Below are 25,835 nucleotides of genomic sequence, written 5' to 3' on the forward strand. Positions count from 1 at the left end.
AAAAAAAAAAAAAAAAAAAAAAAAAAAAAAACCAACAACAACAAAAAACAAGATTCATTCACATTGTTATATGTATCTGCAGTTGTCTTTTACTGCTGAGAATGTACACATGACCCGTATGAATGTAACATATGACCCCATCTGTTACCCATCCTCCAAATAAGGGACAACGAGGGGGCCTCCGGTTTGGAGCCATGACAAAGCTACTATCATCATTCATGTAGAGGTATTGGTGTGAGTGTAAATTTTCCTTTTTCTTGGGTAAACACTAAGAGTGGGATTACTGGGTCTTATGGTAAATGAACGTTCATAAGAAACTGACAAATATTTTATCACATGGCCGTACCATCTTGCACTGCCACCGGCAATGTGTGAGAGTTCCAATCCCATCCTCACCAACTCTCAGCATTGTAAGTTTTTCGTTTATGTGGGTGGCATCAGGCTATGGTTTTCACTTGCCCTTCCCTAATGAGTAATGATGTTCATTTCCTTTGGTGAGACATCTGCCAGAAGATTTTTACTCTTTTTTTGGTTGTTCCGTGTCCCCTCTCATTATGGAGTTTTGAGAGTTCTTTATGTAGTCTGGATACAAGTGCTTTATTCGATACGTGATTTGCAAATATTTTTGCCCAATCTGTGACTTTTCATTCTCTTAACCACGTCTTTCAAAAGCAAACTTCTTATATTTTGATTCAGGGTGTAAATCAGATAATATCTGTCCTCTGCTTGGTTTCCCATCACGATAGAGATAAAATCCAAAGTCCTTCACTGTCCTGAAAACCTTGCCATGATCTGGGCTCCATTGCCTCTGCCCCAATTCACTGTGCTTCAGCCGCACTCTGCCTTCTGTCATCCTAGCCCTGGCAGCCAATGGCCACAGGGCCTTTGCACTCACAGCTCTCTTCCACACAATCCTGCCTTCATGCCATCGGGCCTCAGCTTGCATGCCACCTCCTCAGGGAGGCCTTCCCTGACCACACTTACCAAGGAATGTCGGACTTCACTCCCCCAGCATGCTCTAGCCCATTATCTGGTTTTATTTTTTTCATGTCATTGGCTCTTACTGGAAAGTGCTCATCAATCTCCTAGAATGGGGACCTCATGGGTATTTCTTCATCTTTTCGCCACTGTTTTCTCAGGTGCTAGAAACAGGGCCTGGCACATCATGGGACCTCCACATACTTGCTTCAAACAAATGAATAGGAAAGCTAGTTCCCTCTCATGTTCCTAATCATTCTATTGTAAATTTGCAACAGTTTGTCCAAACTCCTTTAAATTAATCTCAGTCTTTTGGGCAGAGCCCTCCGAACTTGGAATCAAAGAGGACTCACACCTCCCTCATACTGGCAACCGTGCTCCTGTTAAAGCGTCCTAAGAAAACACTACGTTTGGTGGGAGACGTGTCAATATTGACAGAGACCAAGCCTGTCGTGATTTAATTCTACCTCCTATACTTCCATTCCTGCAGCAGCACTTCCTGGTCCTACAGTGAGCTCAATCCTAAGCCTAGAATCTTCTCAAGCCCTCTCAGCCCATAGTCCCTTGTGCCTGCAAATACCAGGTTCCCGGAATTTCCGTGCATGACCTCAAACTAAACATGGCCACAAGAAACCAGCAAGGGTAGAACTCTAGCTGGCCTTGCCTCCCACTGCCCCACCCAAACCCCCAGCTCATTCCAAGAAACAGCACACTTGCCTGTTCCACCCAACCAGGGCTTTCCAGCTCCAGCTCCTGTGTAGGGACAACGAACACTCCAATGCCTGAAAAACCCTCCTCTCAAAAACCAGAAAATTGCTATTCAAGTTACTTAACGAGAGCTATTATTTGCATAGATTTGGCGTTGCCACAACACTTCCATATTTAAACGGTCTATAATTAAAATCATTAATTGCAGAAAATAGTGACTCGTTAAGGCTGTAATTTAGCGGTTTCTCAGTATTTGAGGATCTGACTTAAAGGTTAATGGGATGACCCAGGAAACCACCAGCTGACATGAACCATTCTCAGGTGAAGTGTGGCCCACAGCTCGAGATAGGTGGGATCGAAGCGAGATCCAGATTGACAGCAGCAGCTTCCCACCACCTCTGCGCTTATGAGCTAGGCGCCCAGCCTGGTGACACTGATGAAGCTCAAAAACGTCAGTATGGGAAACCTTCTCTGGGAATAATCTTAAGGCCAACAGAGAAGAGACCTCTTGGCATTTGGGAAAATACAGGGGAGCCAGGCAGGAGCTGAGCAAGTCCGAAGTGTAAATAAATCGTAGTTTACATGCACCAATGGGTTTAAAAGAGGCCTGACCTGTTTGAATAGAAAGCTTCCTCTCTCAGGGTACCCAGGCCTATTTTGATAGCTGAGCCATGCAGGTAAGGCAGGTAGGATAAGGCGGCTGCATGGACTGCACTTGGGAGAGGGTGCACATCCAGCACACGAGCAGGGAGGCTTCCTGGATGGCACCAACACCCCACACATCCTAAGCACAGCGACATCGGCTCAGTTAGTGGATCAATGGGGAGACAGCAGTGGCATGGTCACGTTCACTAGCTCAGTGGTGGCCTTTTGGAAGTGGAACCCCCTCTCTGGGCCGGGTCTGTATAATTGGTTTCATAACTGTGACAATGGGATAAAGGCCTCATGTACAATACACATATTTATGAGCACCCTAAGCATGAAAAGAAACAGGCTTTCCGCCACACCAGCTGGATGCTCCTCGGGGCCAGCCCTGAGCTCAGCCTGCCCAGCCCTGGCATGGGGCCAGCCTATGGAAACAGGACTTGACCATCGAATGGTGAATCCCGCCGGCCCCCACATCCTCCAAGGGCCTGTTTGCATGTCCTCCAGGCAACAGCCACCAACAGCTGTGCAGACAGGCAGGCCCAGGCCTGGTAGTGTGGGTGGGCTGCAGCACAGTAAGAAGAGGGCCCCCTACAACAGGCCACAGCTGTGTCCCTCTAACCCCAGAGACGGGGGCACCACTGTGGTCATTCAAGTGACTCTGCACAGGGTGAGTGGCCCCAGCCTTGTAACCCGGGTGGCTTGGAGACTGCTGCATGCAGGTGCGGCAGTGGCATGGGGATGAGGGAGGGTGCTGCTGGGTGTGGGGGGTCTGTCCTGGGGGGCCAAACTGGTGTGTGTGAGTCCTTAGGGCTCCCTTCTCCTTCCAGGCAGAGGGTAGAATTCCCTGCCTCACCCACTTGGAGGTTGGGCATGCCCGCGGGGGTCACCCTAGTCCATACAATGTGAGAGAAGGTGGCAGGCATCATTTCTGAGGGGAAACTTGAAGAGCTGGTGCAGAGGTCACCATCTCCCTCTTCTCCCTGCCTCAGTGACTACGGAAACGGGGATGCACATGGACCCTCCGTGGGCCCAGGTCACTGAGTAATATCATGAACAGAGTCCCTTCCCCATCACCTGCTTGGCTATGTCATGGGCAACAAATAAACCTTTTGTTGAGGACAGAGAGACCACGAGGACGTTTGTTATTGCAGCCTAACCTACCTGTATCCTTCCCGACGGGCCCATTCTTGGTACGTGACATTTCGGCATGTCCGTCTGCGTGTACGTGTGATCTATCTGTGGACGTGAGTGTGGTCCTTCTTTTGGGGGTGCAGTGTTGTGCTGCATGTGTGTGGTATTCCTCAGTGTGGGTGCTGTGTTACTCTTTGTAAGTGACATCTCTGGGCATAGGCACTGCGATAGGAACTGTGTGTATGCACCTTCCCTTTGCGTGTGTGATGCTACAGTCCAGGTACAGTGAATATGAGATTTTTCTCTGTGTGTGTGCTGTATTTCTGGTGGGCATGTGATCTCTCCAGTGTTACAAGAATTTTTTGCAAAATCCAGTGGGAGAGAAAGCAGTTTCACTTGGGCACAGATCTTGCTCCTTGGAAAAACCAGTAACAGGTGAGAAGGGGCCCCATGGGATTCCAAGGGAGGCAGCTGGGAATGCCTGGGAAGACCGTCGCAGCAGCTTCCTTTCCCAAGGTCCTCTCAGCTACCACAGGCTGGGGATGAGGATGCAAGGAAGTTGGCTGAGGCCCCTGTCCCTTGCCTGAGGGCCACACTGGTCTCAGGACCTCTGGTGACTGCCTCCAATTTGGGGCAATTGGGTACCACTACTCTTACTTTTCTGGCTTTTCTGGGCAAAGCTGGAGGCTCCAAAGCCCCAGACCTAATTTTTGCCCCCACACAGCCCCAGGACCCAGCCACAAAGACATCATGAGCTACTAGCCACAGAACCAAACTCAGTCAAATATCATTTTACAATAGAGGCAGGGAAATGGAATCCCCAAGAGCAGACAGGACTTGCCACGAAACACCTCAAATGTAAGCTTCTGACTCCTGCTCTGGGTTAGCTGGTGATAGTTGGTTCTTTTGAGAACACTGGGCCGGCAGAGGCCAGGGGGCTGACACTCCATGCCTGCCAGCCAGGAGGTCAGTCCCTGATTGCAGACCTGCCAACATAAGACGCCACCATCTTGCCTTAACCCTGAGACCCTCGGTGCTGACAGGGGAACCGAGGACCATCAGGCGGCGTGGTACAGCGGATGTGGGCACCCACCTGCAGCTCAGTCTGGAAGAAGAACTTCTGAGGGCACTGCGAGCAGTCGTAGATCTTGTCCTCCTGCCCGTGCACGGCAAAGATGTGCTGCTGCAACTTGTTGGCCTGGACAAAGACTAGACACAGACACGGCCGTCAGGGCCAAGCTCAGGACACCAGCCCAGCCCCTTGCGGCAGCTGCCCCCGACAACACTCGCAGGCAGGGATCACTGTGGTGTAAGCACAGTCAGCCAAATAGTGGGCTACTGGGAGCATTCTTAGCACCTACTAGAGGAGGCTTGAGTTAGATAAGCTGAGCTCTGGTACTTAGTGGCTGTGCAACCTTGGGTAAGTCACTTAACCTCTCTGGGCTCCATTTCCTCACTCAAAAAATGAAGATTATAGTATGTCCCTGGCTGGTGGCTGGGAGGATCAAATGGGTTAATACTGATAAAGTGCTTAAAAGATGGCCTGCCACAGACAAATGAATGCTGTCCTCCTCATCCCCGTCATCAACAGCCAGACACCTACAGGGTCAAGCTCCTTGAACCTCTCCCAGACCTGTAGGACAGGTGCTATTATCCCCATTTTATACATGAGAAAACTGAAGTGCCAGGAATGTTAAATGGCTTGTCCAAGGTCCCACCACTAGCAAGTGGCAGAGCCTAGACTTGAATTAAATAAGCTCAGCACAGGGTCTTGTACAAGAAGTTGCTCAACCAACACAAATCCCTATTTTTATTGTTGTCAGCATCCTTGGGCCCCCACACAGAGGCCCCCGTGTCCTGGGTCGGCAGACGGGCAGCTGGGGCCCCTCAGTGCCAGCCTCAGAGTGTGACAGTGACAGATGGGTGGGGGCTCCTGAGATGAGGGGGAAGAAGGCATCAGGGTGCTCAGGGACTCTTGGGAGCCCCAGGGGTGTGTGTTTGGGGGATTTGCCCCAGATTGGATACCCCTGGGCCTGGCATGGAGCAGGTCTAGCCCCGGCTTCCCGGTGGCAGGAGTCCCGAGGTGGCCCCGGCCCTGGGCGCACACAGGAGGCGGCCCAGAGCAGCTGTGTGTCTGGGAGGTGAGCACTTCAGAGATACCCTCCCGCCAGGCGTCCTCCCCAGGGTGGGCTTCCTGCCGTGGCAGACAGCAGATGTCGGGGGGAGGCAGGGAAGGCCAGGCTCTCCCACGCACACCGGCTGCCATCTGGGCAGCAGGAGGGGGCCGGCAGAGCCCCTGAGACTTGCCTCGGGCTGGGACAGCCATTTGCCTGGGCTGGCAGCCAGTCCGGGGGCTGGAGACTTGGCCAGCAGAGCTGCCCTTGACCCCTGCATCCTGGAGCACGGATGGGAGCTAGGTAGGACAGGGAAGAGGGGAACCAGGAGTATGTGAAGCTGGGAGCCCCAGCAGAGCTGAATAGAGCTCAAGGCTCAGGAAGACAAACACAGGGCCTGGGAGGGGAAAACTGCAGCACAGGGTTGAGGCTGGGTTGGACAAAGGGCTTCTAGCCACTGTGTGCAGAGGGCGAGGAGAGGGTGCCAACCAGCCTGTTGATGAGGAGAGGCCAGAGAGCACTGAAGGAAGGCTTGTGTCAGCTCTGAACTGAGGGACGTGGGGCAAAGGGCCTGTTAATCCCTCAGGGTATCCCCCATGGAGTCCTGGACTATAATAGGTCTGCCAAGGAAAGAGGAAGAGCACACGCTGGGATCCCGCAACAACAGGGCAGGGCTCCTGCGTCCATTTCTCTCCCCCGAGGGGCACACGCTGGGTACCTTACCTGTGAAACACACAGGGCATTTGAAGGTGCCGCCCATGCCCTCGAAGCTGTGCTCAATGAGGTGACAGAGGAGCTTGGCCGGGGAGTCGAACATCTGGTTGCACAGCTTACACTCGTGGTTGATGCCTTCCTCTGAAAGGAAAACCCATGACCAGTCAGTGACCAGGATGCCATGTCCCCCAGACAGGTGCCCACAAGGCCTCCCATAGACCCCAGGGCTAATCCCCCTCCAATCCCCAGCACCAGGCTTGGTGAGGGGACCGCAGACACCAAGACTCATCCTGGCTCCACATGGCCTCACCCCTAGAGGCTTACAGACCCCAGAGGACCGGCTCCAAATATCTGGCCCTTGGAGGTGCCATTTGCTTTGATTTCTCCTGCTGATCAAGCAGCCAGGTGTGCAGGCCATGGTCAACAGCGTTAGTCCCAAGACTGGGTCACTGTGCAGAGGCACCCAACTTGAGGCACCAGATGGAGAAGGTGGTCCAACCAGGATTTTTAAAATTCCAATCAAATATTTATTGAGCATGTACTACGTGCCAGGAACTTTGCTCTAAGGATTCTTTAGGCAACTAAACAAATCATGTCTCTGCCCCCATTCTGGTGGTGGGGTAGACAGATGATAAACAAAATCATCAGCACATAATGCAGTGTTAGGAAGTGATGTGAATACGTGGTGAGAGCACTCTAGGAGAGGGGTGGGGGCAGGGCCCTGAGGTGGGTCCACGCCTTGCTGGGCGGGCTTAAAGCCCAGCATGGGAACAGAGTGCCTGAGCTCGGAGGGCCAGGAGTGAGGTCAGAGAGGCCACAGGGATGCATAAGAAGGGTCTTGTCAGCCCCTGGACAACTTTGGAATTTTACTTCGAAAGTGACGGGCAGCACAGAAGATATTGCACCAAACGCTCTTTTTATCTGCTTTTCTTTTATCTGCTTTTCTTTTAAACAAATGGTCTATGCAGTGGATGATGGACAATGGGCAAACTTGCCATCCTGCTTCAGATCAGAACACAGCTCCTCCATCACCCCACCTGGGAGCCACTGAGACCCCAAACCTTCACCCAAAGGCGCCAGAGGACACACAGCGCCTGAGCACCAGCCATGCCAGCGTCGGGGAGGCTCAGAGCCCTGGTGTCCTCGCCCACAATCGAGCAGCACCAGGTTCAAATCCTGGCTCCTCAGCTCCACACAGCATGCTGTGGGCACCAGCTCATGTGCAGTAAGATGGGGACAACCTGTCCTCCCTGCCTCAGAGGCTGCAAGAGGACAGAGGGGCCCAGGGGTCAGTGGTGGGGATGGGGAATCCCCTGGTTTGAGCCTCACATCACCTGGGGTTGGAATCCGGCCCTGCCCCTTACTGGGTGATCTTAGGCAAGTCACACAACCTCTCTGTACCTCAGTTTCCTCTGTCTGAAACACTCCATCACAGCTTTTCTCTTATAGTTGCTATGAGAATTAAATGAGCTAATACATGCACAGGGGTCTGGAACAGACCCTGGCACACAGCAAGTACTCAATAAGTGTTTACTGCCTGGCATGTCAGTGTTGGTGAGAGTATTATCTGGGACAACCAAGGACACGGGTTCCCCTTTGGGCTCCCCCAGGGAACCAGCCTCACTGAAGGCGCCAGGTGCTCTGATTTGCCCTTAAAGGCAAGAATTAGGTAGCAGAGGGGTTCTGCCGGTGGCAAGACATGAACACAGATGGGCTGAGGCTTCTGGCGAGTCCCTGGGTCCCCAGGCCCTGGCAGGGGCTGGCAGAGACAGCAGGCATTCCCCCCGGCCCAGCCATCCCCCGCACCCCCGGGCACCCCACTGCAGAGGCACACACACACACGTGCACACACAGGTGGGCCTGCCCCACATAGCCCACTGGCTGGAATCTACCGGGTGTTTGTCATGCCCCTGGAGCCCTGGCAATTAGGCCACATACACCCGACAGAGACTCAAACAGATCTTCCATTTATACTAGCGGAACAGGAATTCATTGACAAGTTTTGGGACACAGGGCAGGCTCAGCACGCTCGCCCTGCAGGCCCCTTGCACGTCCTCCGCCTCCCTTGGGGAGACTTTCATCATAATTAGAGATGGCCTCCAGTGTGGGGGGGCTGCCTCGAAAGACCCTCCAATGCATCCCCTGCCCCCTGCACAAACCACCTTGCCCAGTGCCTGGCACAGGGTGTAGGATCAAGGAATGAAAGAGACTCCATCCTTAAATGTGACCTTATTAGAATGAGGACACCCCTTGGACATTAAGGAGGGAGGGGGTATGTGAAGTTGACAACTGTGCAGAGTTTTCTGTAAGAATAGTTTATAACATCTTTCAATCTCAGAAATAAGCCAGCTTGCTTGGAAAACTGCACTTCTGGGAAGAAGAAATGGGTTCAGAGAATTAGACCATTTACTCAAGTAACACAGCCAGATGGGGGTGGTGCAGAAGAGGATACAAAACCATTCCTATATGCATGTACCCCCGCCACCATACACCACCTCCAGGCAGCCTTCCCTGACTTGTACCCCGCCACCGTACACCACCTCCAGGCAACCTGCCCTGACTATTCCAGTTCATGAGCACACACACACACACGCACACACGCACACACGACTACCCCCTCACTGGGCACAATGACCCTTGATTCATGTAACCATGTGAGTTTTTCTGACCCTGGCAATTAGGCAATGGGCATGGATGATGTTTTCTCCTCCTGTGGCTTGAAAAGCATCAGGCCCCTCCTGGGCTCACCTGAGGGAGGGGCTTGGACATACTCACAGAGGAGAGACACCCCCAGGCTGGGCCCTCTCTCCCTGCCCAGCTGGGGACTCTGGGGGCTGAGATGGCAAAGAGGATTTACTGCTCTCTGCCGAGCGGGGGTCTTTAGCCACTTGGCTGTGAATGGCGGCGTGCCCATCTGATACACAAACACCGAGAGGACAAAGAAGCCTCCTGCAACTTATAAATCAGAGAAATCATGTCTGACAGTCACTTTCCGTTCTCCGAGTGCCGAGCAATTCATCAGCCGGTCCCCCCTGATTCATAACCGCAGCTACACCCAGCGCCCACGTTCATAAATATGTGCACAGTCAGGCAGCCCTGGAGCTGCAAGCCGTGCGGGGCCCGAACGGCTACCATTTAAGCAGATCACAGCCCCAAACCAGTGTCAAAGTAAGGTTCCAGGCTAATTAGATCAAGAGCCCAACAGACCACTGTGTGTGTCGGGACCCTTTCCTCTCTCTCCCCCAAGTGTTTTAAGAGAGTCAAACCTGGGGAAAGAGGGGAGGAGAAATAAAACAAGCAAAAAGTGAAAGTGAAGGGAGGGGGTGGAATAAAGCCTGAGGGGTTCCCGCAGAGCTGGGACTCGCTCCCACTCAAGGCAAGACCTTTTGATTTGCAAATCTTTCTGAAGACGAGGCCTTCTCCCCACTGGAGGGGTTCGAGGTACTCCCTTGGGTGTCCATTACGTGTACCTCTGCCTATGAAACCATCCAGGAAAACAGGGGGAGGGCCGGGGAGGTGGAGAGGGCGGGGAGGGGCTGCCCTAGTTAGTGTGACAAACACTCCTTTGCGTGCTGGTGACCCAATGTGAGCCAGCCCATGGATATTGATAGAATTTGCTAGCACCATCACTCTCACCCCGCAGGCGCTGACAACCTCTCGTTCCATCCCAAGATGCAGGGTCCGCCGATAGCGGCACCCTCCGAGAATCACTTTCCTGAATTATATAAGATCGCATGGTGCTCGGCCGACACCTTGGAGCAGAATGACAAAGCTGTCTGGGAGCCCGCAGGCCCCTCCGCCCCGGCGTGGGGACTGGAGGATTTTGTGAGTTAAGACGCAAGATCGCTTCCCTTCCTTTTCGGTGCCTTTTTTTTTTTTTTTTAATAGCACATGACAGGCATCCATAAGAGAGACCCACACAACTCAAGTGAATTATGCAGCCCCGCTCATTTGTAAAGTGAAATGCAGATTTCACCTGCTGAAATTCAGATCTTGCCTCCTGTTCCCTCTAAGTCGAGGCTGGCACAAGCAAATCTATTGATTTATTATGATTTAAAAAAAATAAAAATAAATAAAAACCCAAACTGCCAAACAAACAACCCGCCAAGCACGAAAATCCCAAAGTCCCTGTCTCTCCTTTCTCCCTCTTCTGCTCAGGAATAATAAGCGTTAATTTTACACTTCATTTCTCAAAAAAATAATAGGATGTGCTTTTGCTTAAAACCAAGTCAGCCTGCTGGAACCTTTCAGGCTGAAACTGTGTCAGCCCAAAAGAGGAGCAGAGGGCTTTGTGGAAGAGCATCGTGCCGAGATGATAGCTCCCTGTAATGTCCCTGGTACCGACTTTTGTCTCCAAAAGCATTTGATCCCTGGCAGACACATACTTATTTCCATACGGGTCTTGGGGGAAGCCGGGAGGAAAGAGAACTGATTATCAGAATCCTGAAGGTGAAGCTCAGGTAGGCCCCACTGATGTCAAAGGCAGGCCTGGGCACACATTCGGAGGCCATAATTTGCTGCCTGGGAGGGAGAAGCGGCGGCTGCAGCGGGGTGTGGACGGAGCATTGTTCTCGGGCTCTGGCGCACTGAGCGTGACCTGCTCCAGCCACAACGGATGGTCCCTGCCTACCCCCTCTCTTAGCAGGAACCCCCCTCGGGAAAGCTGACCCCAGAGTGGCATCATTAATGCACACACCTGTCTAGGAGAGGACCAATGACTTCCGCCTGGTGTTGACAAGGGCACGACTAGCCACCTACATCCAGGATGTGGCAACGAAGGACACAAAAGCTAGAGCCGGAAACACTTGGTTTGAGCCCCAGGTCCACCACTCACCTGCTGTGTAGACTGGAGTAAGTTACTTTGCCTCTCTGAGCTTCTGCTTCTGCCACTAGCAAACAGGCAGAGTCATTACAGGGCAGCCAAGCAGGCTTCTTCGGCCACAGGACATCTGCCCTTGCTGAGACCCCCAGATCATCCCACACTCCTTCCCTCACTTCACTCAGGGGTCTGCCTAAAGGACACCTCCTCAGAGAGGCCTTACTAGAGACCCCCAGCGAACACAGCACACGCCCCCATCCTTTCCAGCACCCAGCCCACCTTTAATTCCTGGACAGCGCTTACTACCACCTGGTATATTACAGGGTTCATTGTTTAACTAATTCATTCTCATTCCCTCCCTCCCTCCCTCCCTCCCTCCGGCACACAGACAGAGTAACATAAACTCCACGAGGGCTGCTTTGCCCACTGCTGTGTCACCAGTGCCTAGAACAGGATCCGGCACCCAGGAGATGCTTGATGAGCAGGAAATGGGAGATTTATGTCAAGCACTTAGCACAGAGTTTGGGGGAGGGTGGGAGTGCTGGTAAATGCCATCACTATGCACCCATGGTCACCCCTAATCTCACAGGACTCGGCTTGTAAAACCTCAACTCCAGTAACACTTTCTGGATCCCCACAGAGCAACAGCCTGCTCCAAGACTGCGGGCATGGAGAGGCTCCCTCAGCTGACAGAAGAGGAAGGGACACTTAGAGAGGCAGGGCCCCTAACAGGGATGTGGCAGGGCAGGGCGGGGCAGCAGCAGCCCTGCTGTTCACCCCCAGCAGCCCTCTCTGGCTTTAGAAAATTCAAGAAACAGCCACAAGACTTAAAACCTGGGACCCAGCAATCCACCCCTGCTCCCTGATCCCCCAAAAAATCCGGGTGAGAAGGAAGACAGAACCGCCCTCTGCATCTCCGTGTTTGAGCCTGGGTGTCCCCTCGCCAGCACAAGCGCCGGTTGGCAACAGGGCTGGGGCTTTCCCTGAGGAAGGGGAGGAGGTAGCCCTGCATGTGACAGCATGGGCCAGTCCAGGCTGCACCTCCTCTCTCCAAGAGTGCGTCTGCAGGTGGAAGCAAGGCGGGGAATGCACAGGCTGCTTGGCTGAGCTGAGGCCCCTCCACTACCAGCCCCAGAAATAAACGCCCCAGAATGACATTCCACAGCACCAGGGGCTCAGCCTGTGGCCCGCATGCCTAGTATCAGGTCAAGTCCTTAGGTCCCGGGGCTCAGACACACACACTGCAAATGGGCGCTGCACATGGTCCTTGGAGAGAGGAAGCATGGGAGTAGAGGTCCCAGCACTCATCCAGGCAAATCTTGCCAGGAGGCAAGAGGGTGAGGTGAGGGTGACCCCAGGAGAGGACCCCTCTGACACCATCCCAATAGATAACCACAAATAGTGTGGAACAGGAGCTAGGAACCGGAGCTGGGAACCTGAGCTGGTGGGACACTCTGTGCTTTGTTTCCTGTAAGAAACAAAGACCCCTGGGGAAAAAGAGGAGGGCAGTTGATAATACCTGGGCAGCCAGATTGGGCCGTTTATCTATTGATCTGTCATTAAATGCCACGAGGAAATTAACCAGGCCAGGCTGAGGGGAAGGGGAGAGTGACATTTAGGCTGGGAGTCAACCAGGGTCATAGGAAAAATCAGGGTCTGAGGAGTGTCCCTTGTCAAAGGCTGGGCAAGAGCTGGGAGAAGGTGAGTGGTGATGAGGGATGGCCATGGGAGCCCCAACACCCCCAGCCCTGGCAGCCCACAGGAACTCACTTCCCTGCCAAGCAGCCCTAGCAGCACCTGGGAGCTTGAGAGAAATGAAGAGTCTCAGGCCTGCCGCAGAGCTGCAGCATTTGAAAAGTGCCCCCATGTTTGGGGCATCCATTAACGTGTGAGAACCACTGACCACTATACAAGGGGCTTAGGGACGCTGATCTTGTTGGAATCCTGCTGCCCCAAAGCTGGTTTGGGAGCTGTCCCACTGCTTTGACCAATATTGTATGTGGAAGGATCTCTTAAAAGGCGGGAAGTTTTCTAGTCACTTTTTGTCCACATTTTGCAAAACACTGAAAAATCGTCAACAATGAAAAATAATTCCCTGTGGTTACTCCAGGGATGGAAATGAAGTGAGTATCTTTGAAGAGGCTGCTGGAGACTCTGAGGGTGGGTGGCTAACACTCCCCAAAACCATCCCTGCATCGCGGCCCTCCTGACCCCAAATGCCAGGGCTCTCCACCCTTCGAGGACATCGAAGACCACTCAGACCACTCAGCCATGGCTTGAAGGCACAGCCCACCACACTGCTCCCATTTGGGGCTCACATTTTCCTAATTAATGCTGGAGGATGGGCTGTGCCCTTCCTCCTCCCCCTGGGGGCACCTTCCCAGGCCGTTCTGCCCAGAAGGGACCCGTCCTATGGTCCCCCGTGTTTCACAAAGGCTTCTAAATGAGCTCTGGCAGCCTGACCGGGCCCCACGGGGGACCCAGAGCCTCTTCAAAACAGAGCCCTGACAATTAGGCAGTCTGAGTTTTGAAAGGCTTGGGATTGATGGTGTGGACAGTAAAAACATCACCTGGGGAGCTGGGTGTAGTCCTCCGAGGGTTGCCTGAGGTCAGTTGCCATGGCAACGGAGAATGAGCTCAACCTTGTAACTGACCCTTATCTTTTTTTGATCTGTGGGCCACTTGGGGCCAGGGCTTGAAATCAACTGGAAAATAATCTGGTCACATATCAGAAAGAAAACTATTTATACTTATTTACCCAGGTACCCACCAACGTCCCCCTTCGACAATGCTGTCGATGCCGCAATACACCGACATCACATGTGCAAAGAACACTACCCGATGGCAGGAGGAAGGGGGAGACCGAATTCCCTATCTGGGTGGAATGTCAATTCCACACATGGGCCTGTAGGTGTGGGTGGGAAGGGTCACCCCCGCCCTGCAGCCCCGCCCTTCATCACTACCAACCACAGCAGACTGGACTCTCCTGCCTTCCAGCATCCGGTCCAGGCCCACCAAGCGAGGGCCTCTGTGATCTGCCCTCTTGCTTGCCATGCAGGCATGTTTCAGCCTGGCTTGATCACTAGGTTGCCTTCCTTGATTCCAGTGTCTGACAAGTCTCCCCTCTGCCAGAGGCTGGACAGAGAGGCCAGGTGGAAGTTCATCACTTTCTACACCTGGGGGTTGCAACGGGATTCAGGGAAGGAAGGCTGAGAAAAGAGGAGGACGGAGGCCTTCCTTCCTGGTCCCGCACCCCAGGAAGGGCTGGGTGGCTCGACCACCCCAGCATTCACCCCAGGGTTTCCATGGCAAGGTCGGCCATCTGGCCAAAGCCCATCTCCAAGACACTGCTCTCCTAAGTTATAAGTACTTTGCTCACTCTCTCCTTCTCCGAAACTCAAATCAGAAGACTCCAGATGGTTCCATTGACCAACTGCTCCCAAGAGCCAGGTCAGACGGATCTTAGCTAGGGATCAGTTAAGCTTGAGAATGATTCCGGGTAAACTCCCTGCGAGATTTCCCATCACAGCAAACAGGACAGCACAGCGGACAGCCCCCCACTCGCCCTTGTTTCATCAAGACTAGATCCTTCAGGGAGGGGGGAAAACATGGCTGAGAACCAGGCCGCATGGAGGAGGATCCTGGCTCTGCTGCAGACGCCCAGGGTGACACTGGGCCAAGCGCTTCCCTCTGTGTCTCAGTCTCTGACTTTGAAATGGGGAGAAGGTTGTCCACCTCACAGGGCTGTTATGAGAGTAAATGAGAGCCAAGTAAAGAATATGAATCATGACCCCCAGCACAGTGGCTTATGCCTGTAATTCCAGGACTTTGGGAGGCCAAAGCAGGAAGATTGCTCAAGTCCAGGAGCTCGAGACCAGCCTGGACAACACAGTGAGACCCCATCTTTACAAAAAAGTAAAAAATTAGATGGGCATGGTGGTAGGTGGTACAGGGAGGCAGGAGGATGTCTTCAGCCCAGGACTTTGAGGTTACATTGAGCTATGAACCATTGCACCCCAGCCAGCCTGGGTGACAGAGGGAGACTCTGTCTCTTAACAAAAGCTCAAACAATTTTAAAAACTAAAAAAAAACTAAAGAATACTGATCATAATGCTACCACCACAACTACTATTACTGCTATTGTTACTTCTTTTTTCTGTGGTGTTTTTTTTTTTTTTTTTTTTTTGAGACCGAGTTTCACTCTTGTCACCCAGCTGGAGTGCCATGGCACGTTCTCAGCTCACTGCAACCTCCATGCCCTGGGCTCAAGCAATTCTCCTGCCTCAGCCTCCCAAGCAGCTGGGACTACAGGCGCACACCACCACGCACAGCTAATTTTGTATTTTTAGCAGAGATGGGGTTTTACCATGTTGGTCAGGCTGGTCTCGAACTCCTGACCTCAGGTGATCTGCCTGCCTTGGCCTCCCAAAGTGCTGGGATTACAGGAGTGAGCCACCACACCCAGCCTGCCATTGTCACTTCTGACATGATTCTACCTGAAACTCCATGCCTAGGCCTGGTGACATGGCACATACAAGCCCACTGTGGGGGCCATCAAGGCAATGGAACCCTGTTTCTCTTTCAGGGCACATGGCCAGCCATGCCCATGCCCCACCCCCAGTAAATGTTTAAAGACCCTTAGCACCTGGGACATTGTGCATTCTCTCATGGCACATCCTATGCTACTTCCATCTTCAAAATGCCTCTGTGTCAGCTTTCTTTGTCTCCATCCTCCTCTACCTCCACACCACTCCCATATTTGCAATAGCGAAATTTGTGTCCAGATTTCAAGCCCTTTTGTTCCCTCGTGGCTGGCTGCAGCTTCCTACTTCGGGTCATATGAGTTGACTTTGCCTCCCCTCTGATGCTCCTGGACCCAAGTTTCCTATTTCTTTATGGTTCTCCTTGCTTCTCTCTCTTGAAACTCCCTGAGATTTTCATGAAGGTCAGAGCAGGGCCCGACTGAGACAGGGGCGCGATCGGCTGCATGCACTCCCCCCACCCCTGGGCCCTTGGCCAGCCCTTCCCCGTAGCTGGGCCCATGCAGAAATCTCCCTAACTTGAAAGGCCTCGGTGCCAAAAACCGCAGAGAGAGGGGCCTAGCCTGGACGGGATTGCCAATGGAGGCTCCTTCCAGCTCTGAGAGCTGATTCCACACTACCAGGGAGCTAGCCCTGTGGTGTAAGCGGCCCCGGGTGGTTAAGGAGAACATCACCATCACAGAGGGTCCTGCTTGCTAACTTCCTATGACGCTGGCGGACCTGTCCACCTCCTGGCTCTCTCAGTGATCAGCAATTGCTCAGAGACCCATCGCTGTCAGACACATCCAAATCCCGGCTCTCCGAGCAATCAGCAATCATGACGGGTGGTGTTTGGCAAAAGAAAAGACAAAGATCAGGTCCTGGACACAACACCAAGAGACACGAGGTAACTATCTCAACTACTTAATGGAAAGAGAATGGATGTCTGAGTGATGAAATAGACCACACACAAGAGAACAAATGGGACTTCACTGAGAACCGAGGAAAGAGAACTCTTGGAGTTCTATACAACTCAGAATTTCTCAACCTGCACACTTCCAGAAGGTATTCCACAGCCCTCCTCACACACATCCCCTTTTACCTGCAAAGAACTGAAGACCGATCGCCTCAGAAAATGAAGATTCCACTATATCCCTGGGGATCCACTAAGTGAAAACAAGTCGCTTATTCTTTCTTAACACATCAAACACTTACTGATGTATATCACTGATCTTCAGATTAAAGTTTTCAACAAGACGATTGCCTAAAAATCCATCATGTTAATAATCCTCAGATTAATGGCCTCTAATAATATACAATTAACATGACAGGCAGGTTGCAAAACCCTTATTGTCACTGACCCTGCCAGGGACACATGAATTACCCCTGCTTCTACTACAAGGGTTTTCTCTACTGCCGACATCATTTTTTGTACTCACCAAGATCATTTTTTAAAATGAGCAACAGCAATGTGTCAAAAAGCCTGACAGTTACCAATGAGCACACACAAACACAACACACACCTGCAGAATGCAAGAAAGCAACATTTTTCAAAAGTTCCCCATCCAGGTAAATATAGACAGAACTTCCCCTGCAGTGACTAGTACTCAAAGCAAAACAAACAAACAAACAAACAAATTCCAGAGTTCAGCTTGGAAACTGGAATTCACCACTTTCTCGAAGTCCACCTTGACCCGGTTCACTGGACACCGAGCCGTCCCCATCCTCTAGCTGAAAAAATAAACAATGAGACTAGAAAATAATGACTGCTATTGAAAAGCTTTAAAAAATATGAAATATGTATCTGCTAGATCCACACTGTCAGTCTAGTAGAGCCACCTGTGGCTCTTTTGTTTCTGGGTTTGTTTTTTATGTGTGGGTTGTTTTTTTTTTTTTTGAGACAGGGTCTCACTCTGTTGTCCAGCCTGGAGTGCCACAGTATGATCACAGCTTACTGCAGCCTCAAACTCCTGGGCTCAAGAGATCTTGCCGCCTCAGACTCCTGAGCAGCTGGGACAAGAGTGCACCACCACACCTGGCTAGATTTTTAGTAAAGATAGGATCCTGCTGTCTTGCCCAGGCTGGTCTCACACTCCTGGCTTCAAATCCCAAAGTGCTGGGAATTACAGGTGTGAGCCACTGTGCCCAGCCTGTGGCTATTCAAATTTAAATTAAAGTTGAATATATTTAAACATTCAGTGCCTCAGTTGCAATAGCTAACGTGGCCAGTGGCTACCACTCTGGGTAGTACAGAATATTTCCATCATTTTAGAAAGTTCATTTGGAAAGCATTGTGTTAGAATACAGGCAAGGTGAGGGCAGGGGCTCTCCCTGTCTTATTCAACACTGTAATCCCAGAACCTACAACAGCACTGGGGACATAACAAGTGATTAACAAATATTTATTGAACTGTGGAATGTGAGTGTCAAATATTGTGAAGAACGCCTCAGTCCTTTTGCTGTTAGCACTTGCTTGCAATTGCAATTGCCCTTAGATGTGAACCACTTAGATGTGAACTTTCCCAACGTTCAGCATAAACCTACACCCTGATAATTATGTGGGCACTTTGCCCAAGGTGGGTAAGAATATGATGAACACAGGAACACTGCAGAGTCATGAAATTTCTCTGAAGGATGTAACCCAAATACCGTAACTTTGAACCAATAGGTCATATGGTGGATCAATAGCACCTGGGCTCCTAGCCAGTCAAGAAGCCCACGGGCCACAGCACTACTGAGTTGCCTTTTAAGCCGGCTGAGCCCTGTGGCTCATCGAGGAAATAAATGCTTGGATTTCTGATGCTGAGCTAAGTGGTCTGTGCAGTTTCTCAGCTCTGCTTCTGCAGGCTATGTCTCAGAGAGCCGGGTTTTTGCTGTGACCCAAGTAAAATGAAAATTGAAGCTAAATTGGAAATTCAAACGCAACATGGAATAAATGAATACATTCAAATCAATGATACTCCCTTCAAGTAGTCACATGATTCTGATGCTAATACCAGTGTTAGGTCTACTCTAGGGGGGTGGGTCTTTCTTCAGTTCGGCTGAAAAGCCGCCCAAGATAGCGAGGCTTATGGTCACAGTGCACGGGGCCCTCTTAAGGTCTTTTCTGAGGTCACGTTTTCCTCTCGGATCTACTCACCTCTCCCCTTCCTTCACTCGCTCCCCTAACAAAATACCACCTTCTTGAGGCCAGGCCCAGTGCTCGGCCCTTCTCTCTTCAACAGACCCAGAATTGAGACCAAATGAGGCCTATGGGATGCCCAAGCTCACGCTGGCTTGTTGATGTTTTCAGCTCCCAGAGCTGAGCCCTCCGAGACCATTTTCGGAGATGGTTTGGGACCAGATGAGGGGTCTGTCACTTCTGGGCAGCTTAGACCCCATCGCCAGCTCCCAGAGCCCAGCTAGCCCTCCTGTCTGCCCTTGGCTGTGCCTCCACCTGCCAAGCAGGTGCCTGCAGCCTAAGGTCTAGGCTGATCCCATCCAGCAGCCACTTCTGACCCACAGAGGCAGAGCTTACTGACAGCTCCTGACAGACCCCACCAGGAGAGGCAGGGACAGGCAGAGGGGGACTGGGCAGGTGAAGAATGGGCTCATTGCTGAGCAGCAGGGGCACAGGGGTGGAGGTCACCTCCACGCAGCCTCCAACTCTCCAGCCCGGTGTAGCGAGCAGAACAGCTGCCATTAGCTGTGATGAGATGTGAGCAGTGCCAGGCCCACGCACCATAGCAGGAAAACGCCCAACCACACGGCTCTGGCTGGCATCTTGCCTTTTTCCTACTTGGAAAAGACATCTTCATAGACACCTTCATCAAAAAGCACATGCGACAGACACCTGGCAATTCACCCTTTGCTCTCCGCCCCTGGCCCCACCTCATCATGACTGCTCCAGTCTCTCCCCCTGCCACGTTCAGACACACCACCCAGATAATCCTCCCCAGGCTCCGCAGCCATCATTTCCCTCTCCTGCTCAAGAGGGCTCTGTTTTTCCCAGTGCAAAGCTGCACTCCTCTGCCAGATGGCCCTGGCCCTGCCTTCCTAACACCCCTACTTTTGGCCACACCCAGCTTCTTCCTGCCCCAAGGGCTGCATTCACAGGGTCTCACTCATTCCTGAGGGTTAGGGCTAGAGTTAGGTTATGGATTCTATACCCTTATTCAAGCAGCTCTCGATGCCTTGCCTCTGTCCTCCAAGCCACAATTTTCCAAAAAGGAGTTTTAGTTGCACCCAAGTTATTCATAGCTATGTGAAATAAAAAGGTATCTTTCAAAACATTCCTTCTCTTTGCTTAAGTTAACTTGACTTTCTGTCACTTCCAACCAAAACAATCCTGGCTAATACATTATCTGAGGATGAAAAACCAACTCTTTCACTTTCCTGGTATTTCTTACAGAGCCAGACAAACGCGAGGTGCTCAATAAACGCTAATAGTTCGCTGTGCACATGTGTGTCCATCTCTTGATCATGTCCCGTGGGAAGAGCGATGTCATCCCTATAGACCATGCCCTTCAGTGGCAGCAGGACACTGGTCCCTCACACTGGCCCCTGATGGATAGAGTCCTGCCTCAATTATACCCCCCATGGATCTGGACATCAGCCCTGGAGCATTCAGGTCCAGGTCTCAATGCTGTCCCAAATGCAGGAGCCCAGACACATGGCTCTGGGTCCACAGATGCTACTCTTCATGCCCAAGAGCAAGGCTTGCTTTGTGGGGGGTGATGCAGCGGGCCTGCATCTTCCCAGGAACCCCATACCACCTCAGCCACCATGCTATTCTCAGAGCTGGACACACCCCCTCATTTGCTCATCGGCTACATTCAGCTATTGCTTTCTGGTGGCACAGCATATGAACAGAAGTGCAGTCTCGGAGTCGGACTGCACAGGTTCAAATCCCCCACCACCATCCACTAGCAGTGGGATCCTGGAACCCCACCTCCCCGGGCCAATGTTCCCCACCATGTAAAATGAGAATGATCGTAGTGCCTACATCATAACTGTTGGGCGATGAACAGGCTTAATAGCTTGAGTTATTAATATCACTGTCATGGTTATTACTGACCCTGAGGCAGGCACTGTGCAAGGCGGTGGGTGTGGGGGATTTGAGTGTGACAGAGACCAGTGAGACGCTGTCACACCCAGCTTGCTTAGGAGGAGTCTGGGAGGCCAGGCCAAGGGACATACTTTGCGTGACAACACAGTCACCCAGAAATCCTAAAAACCCAAAACCAAGCCCTTTAGGACCCCAGAGTATGGAAGTAGAGCTCGAGGGGAAATGCCATGGACATCTGGGCTGGCAGGAGTTGGAAGCCCAGCAGCTCAGCCCCGCCTGGGCCAGAGCTGTCTGTCCTGCCTGTCACGCCACAGGACAGCCTCAGTGACCCAGGGCCCAGAACGCAGGAGCCGCTCTAAGAGGGCAGGCAGAAGGGCAGAGGGCCAGTGTGAGGGACCAATGTCCTGGTGCCACTGAAGGGCTTGGTCTAGAGGGATGATACCTCTCTTCCTACTGGACATGACCAAGAGGCAGACACACATGTGCACAGCCTCTAGAATGCTGGCCTCAGCTGGGGAATCTGATAGTTCACTGCTCCAGAACCCATTTCAAGGTCCTGCATACTAAGGAATTTCCAGTAAGAACCTCCAGTCACAGTAAAGAGTGTGGCCCTGAATTCCATCCACAACATTTTTTTGTTTCGTTCTGTTTTTAAGACAGGCTAGAGTGCAGTGGAGCAATCATGGATCACTGCAGTCTCCAACTCTCAGGCTCAGGTGATCCTCACACCTCAGACCCCTGAGCAGATGGGACCACAGGCACAGGCCACCATGCCCCACTCGTAATTTTTTTTTCTTTTTTTGGTAGAGATGGGGCCTCACTATGTTACCCAACTGTTCTCAAACTCCCGGCCTCAAGCAATCCTTTCACCTCGGCCTCCCCACGTGCTTGGATTCCAGGCATAAGCCAACACACCTGGCCCACAGTGTTAAACTCAGATTTTGGGGGGAAAAGCAAATCCAAAGCCGATTACTCTGCCTTCACTTCATGCTTTAATCATACCCTGAATGCACAAGGGCCGGACTTTAGTGACAATTTAGAATTTCAGAAGCCAGGATTTTGTGAAGCCTGTTGAATCCCACTTCCAAAACAGACTGTGTCTCCAATCCGTGCCTCCATGCCCTCAGGCGGGGACCTGCACCAGGCCCTATCCTGGCCTCCATGTGGATGGCTCCCTTCACCCCATCCAGAACTGAGAAAAGTAGGAATCCCAGACACCATGGAGGGGCTGTGTATGTGCTGATGGAAACAAGCTCCAGCATGAAAATGGGGGTCCCAGTGGCCCTCTGTCTAGTTGACAACAGAGAACACAACACCTTCCCAACTTTCCACGGCTGAGCCCCTCCTACCAAGAGCAAGATGTTCTCAGAACCCGGCTGAAGAACTCAGCTCCACAGGGACACTCCCTGCCCACCTGCCCCTTGTGTCTGCCCCATCAGGGACTCCCACTCTCTGCACCCAATGTATGCATCCCTCCCCTAGCATAGGCAGGGAGGAAGGATGGACCACCATCTCTCTCACACTGCATAGGCAATTCCCAGCACCTAACAACCTGGCACACAGTGGCACTCAATTAATGCTTGTTCAATGGCAGGGGGCTTTCTAAAGACAAACAACATTTAGCCCCTGTCCACAGCCCTGTGGACCAGAGACAAACGTCTTCTCTAAAAGGACAGATTAACAATCACTCAGACTAACAATCTCCCACTTCACCCACAATTAAGTGGAAATACACAAAACCAGGTACTAAACACAATGCTATTTTGGTTAAGAAAGAGAAGAAAAGAAAGTGGGGGAAAGAAGGGAATGGCTATATTTGTGTGTGCTTGTGTGTGCTGAGAAACTTGCTGGAAGGACACACATTAAGGTGTTAGAGGGTCATCTCTGGAAGGCAGGATATGTTTTTCTTATTTTTGCTTGGCTGGATTTTCTAGTTTTCCTGCAGTGAACATGTATAGCCTTTGTAATTGATATAGTTTGGCTCTGTGTTCCCACCTAAATCTCACCTTGAATTTTAACAATACCCACCTGTCAAGGGTGGGACCAGGTGGAGATAACTGAATCATGGGGGCAGGTTCCCCCCATGCTGTTCTCATGACGAGATCTGATGGTTTTATAAGGGGCTTCCCCCTATGCTTGGATCTCATTCTTTTCCTTCCTGCTGCCATGTGAAGAAGGACATGTTTGCTTCCCCTTCCATCATGACTGAAAGTTTCCTGAGGCCTCCCTAGCCCTGCGGAACTGCAAGTCAATTAAACCTCTTTCCTTATAAAGTATCTAGTCTCAGGCAGTTCTCTACAGCAGCAAGAGAACGAAGTAATACAATACAATAAAAGTTTTTTAAAAATTTGAATCCACTGACTAGTGATGGAGACAACGTTGGTAATGACTAGGTCTGGGTCTCTCTATCTATAACTGGAAGTGGTTGGACCAGAGAGCTCCACAGCCCCACTCAGCCCCTGCCTTGCAGATTTTCAGACCAGAGATTCCCAGTGGCAGTGACACTTCACTCAACAGCTCTTCCTGGGCTGAGGCCTGGGCAGATCTGCCTTCTGGTCCCTGCTGGGTCTCTGCCTTCATGGGGGCAAATTGCTCCCGCTGGCCTGGACTCCGTTCCATCACCTGTCAAGAGGAATGGACAGGCCAATTTTCAAGCCCGGGCTCTGCCACTGAGTGCCCCGGTGGCCTCATCAGTAAAATGGGCATATAATTGTGCTTGATGCATAGGGTTGAGTGATCCTATGCATTTGTAGAGCTTGGAGTGAATGTACCTGCTGGGCTGGTCCCTATGGATGGTCTTGAAAAGATGTGAGTCACCATCCACTCTCATACCTCACACAGTGTTCTGCCCCATGTGAGCTAGAATGTGCCTGCTGTGACGCATGGCCAGAAGGCCAGAGACCAGGAAGTGTGAGGAGCTGGGAGGCGAGGTTCGGAGTCAGGGACAGAAGCCAGGGAGGCCTGGGACCCCCCATGAGGAGGCTGCCACGTGATGGCTCCCATAGCCAGTTCAGACACTCTCAGCAACCACTGCATGTGGCTGGGTGCAGGCTGGGCCCCAGCCCACCCTGGGGAGGAGGCAGCTCCACAGGCTCACCCGGCCAGATGCCGCCTGCCCAGATCTGCGTCCTCCATGAGATTGAAGATGACAGGCTCTAGGGGTGGGGAGGAGCCAGGTCAGCAGAAACTTGGCAACGAGAGAGGCAAGAGGAACAGCTGAGCTCAGAGAACCCCGTGGCCCCCACCCTTCCGAGGGCACAGCGAGTGGTTCTCCCTGCAACCCCTCAAGTCTCCTAGTGGAGTGGAAATGTTCCTCATCTGAGGCTTGGTTTTGTCACCCCTTCCCAGCCTACCAGCTTCCAAAGAGACAGCAGAAAGTGATCCAAAGATCCAATGTTTGTATTTTGAATGCTAATTTGACATAGAGGAGTGGGCATGGGGAGTGTTTATAATCAGCACTCCAATAAGCCCACAAATGACGCCAGTATTTTATAAGCTTGTTAGAAACAAATCACCCCCTCAGCTGATATTTACTTACTGATGAATCATAAAAGGGCTCAACACACAAAGAAAATCCAAAAAGAATGTCTTTCTTCAGTCCCATCTTCAGCAACAATGCTGGGAGCCTGGCCTGGGTAAGCCCAAGCACCGGGCCTTCTCCAGCACCGGTCCCCAGCCCCCTACTCCCCACAGCCTCCCCAGGGGCGGCAAATCATCGGTGCCAGCCCCATCTCCGTGCCCACTCCTCACCCCTGCCCCTACCCATCAACTGGCCTAATCTGAGGCTCAATTCAGCGCTCCAGAGGCAGCTCCGTCCTTCTGCTGCCCCCAGAGTCCTCTGCGGGAGCAGATCCAATCCAGCTAATTTGCATAATGATGAAGCCCTCCAGTGCGGGCTGGGTCTTAAGAGGGTTGGGAAGAAATATGCCCTGTCCTTTGGAGAGGCACACAGAAGGCTCAGTGCAGCCCGGGAGGAATGGGGCGCCTGGCGGGTGGGCAGGGGCAGCATGGAACCATCAGCTCGCCCGCCAAGGACAGCTCAGCCCTGTCGCCCGCTGAGCCTATGTCCAGCTGGCCCAGCTGAGGAAGGACTGCCCAGGGCTGTAAACCAGCAGGAACTCAGGCACAGAGCGCCAGCTCCAGACGCAAGCTGGAGTCATATGACCCTGGTCACAGCGACTGCCACTCACGGGCTGGCTGACCTTGGGCAAGTGGCTAACCTCTCTGAATCTCAGTCTGCTGATCTGTAAAAACAGAGGGAGAGCTACCCTACAGGGCTCTGTGAGGACCAGCAGAGGCGCCTAAAAAGCACTGAGTAGAGTGGGCTGATAGAATGCAACAACTGTCAGCTGTTATATTAATACCGTCATTAGTCTAATCCCCGTGGTATTGGGTCCATCCATGCACACATCCATCTGTCCATCTACTCATCCATCCATCCATCCATCCACCTATCTGTTTATTCAACAAATGCCAGGTATTGTGCTAAGCAGTCTAGAGAAGAGAGGATGAATTAGACACACCTGCCTTTAAATCACCTCTAGCAACAAAATGACTGTAGGGTCCAGAGGTGAGGCCAGTGCTTGCCTTTGAGGGAGGCAATAACAGGAAGGAGTGCAGGGAGCTACCAGAGGCCACTGGGTTCTGATTCTCGATCTGGATGTGTTCTATATCTGCAAACCCATCGAGCTGTGCACTTAAGAGGTACACATTTCTCTGAATGTATGCTATACTTCAACAAAGTTTTAAAAAACCCTCGCATCTAATTAGGGAGGGAGAACGGCTGGGTATGCACATAAGCATCACACCAGGCAGGAAGGGTTAAGCTCCTTAAGAAGGGTGAATAAAATATTTGGGATGGGGGTCGAGGTAACACCAAGGGGGAAGAAACTTCCTTCTTGACAGGTGAGGATCACCTCAGCACGTGTCTGGTGCATAGGTACCTACTGAATGGATGAGTGAATGAATAACTTCCTGGATGAGGTGGCCTTGGATGAACAGGCTGAGATGTGCAGGCAGGGAGGGCGTTCCAGGGGTGGGTGCTTGCAGCAGCTAAAGGCTTGGGAGGGTTTTGCTCACTGAGCCAGGTGCCAGCATGCAGCAGTGACCTGGGAGCCAGGGCTTTTGCCCTTGCTGGGCTCACAGTCTATAGGCAT

The 25,835-nt window shown here is 52.0% G+C and overlaps 1 protein-coding gene across 4 annotated transcripts in view; it reads right to left on the minus strand.

Moving 5' to 3' along the window:
- ZNF423 (zinc finger protein 423) overlaps positions 1–25,835 on the minus strand; it is a 370,990-nt gene that overhangs the window by 31,833 nt on the left and 313,322 nt on the right. For all 4 annotated transcript variants that reach the window (XM_025370367.1, XM_025370368.1, XM_025370366.1 and 1 more), the window contains 2 exons: positions 6,303–6,434; positions 4,559–4,674 (listed from right to left, as the gene is read on the minus strand). In XM_025370367.1, coding sequence (XP_025226152.1) covers positions 4,559–4,674; positions 6,303–6,434 — 248 coding nt within the window. The remainder of the gene's footprint in view (positions 1–4,558; positions 4,675–6,302; positions 6,435–25,835) is intronic.

Source organism: Theropithecus gelada, chromosome 20 (assembly GCF_003255815.1).
Source record: "Theropithecus gelada isolate Dixy chromosome 20, Tgel_1.0, whole genome shotgun sequence".
NCBI lineage: Eukaryota > Metazoa > Chordata > Mammalia > Primates > Cercopithecidae > Theropithecus > Theropithecus gelada.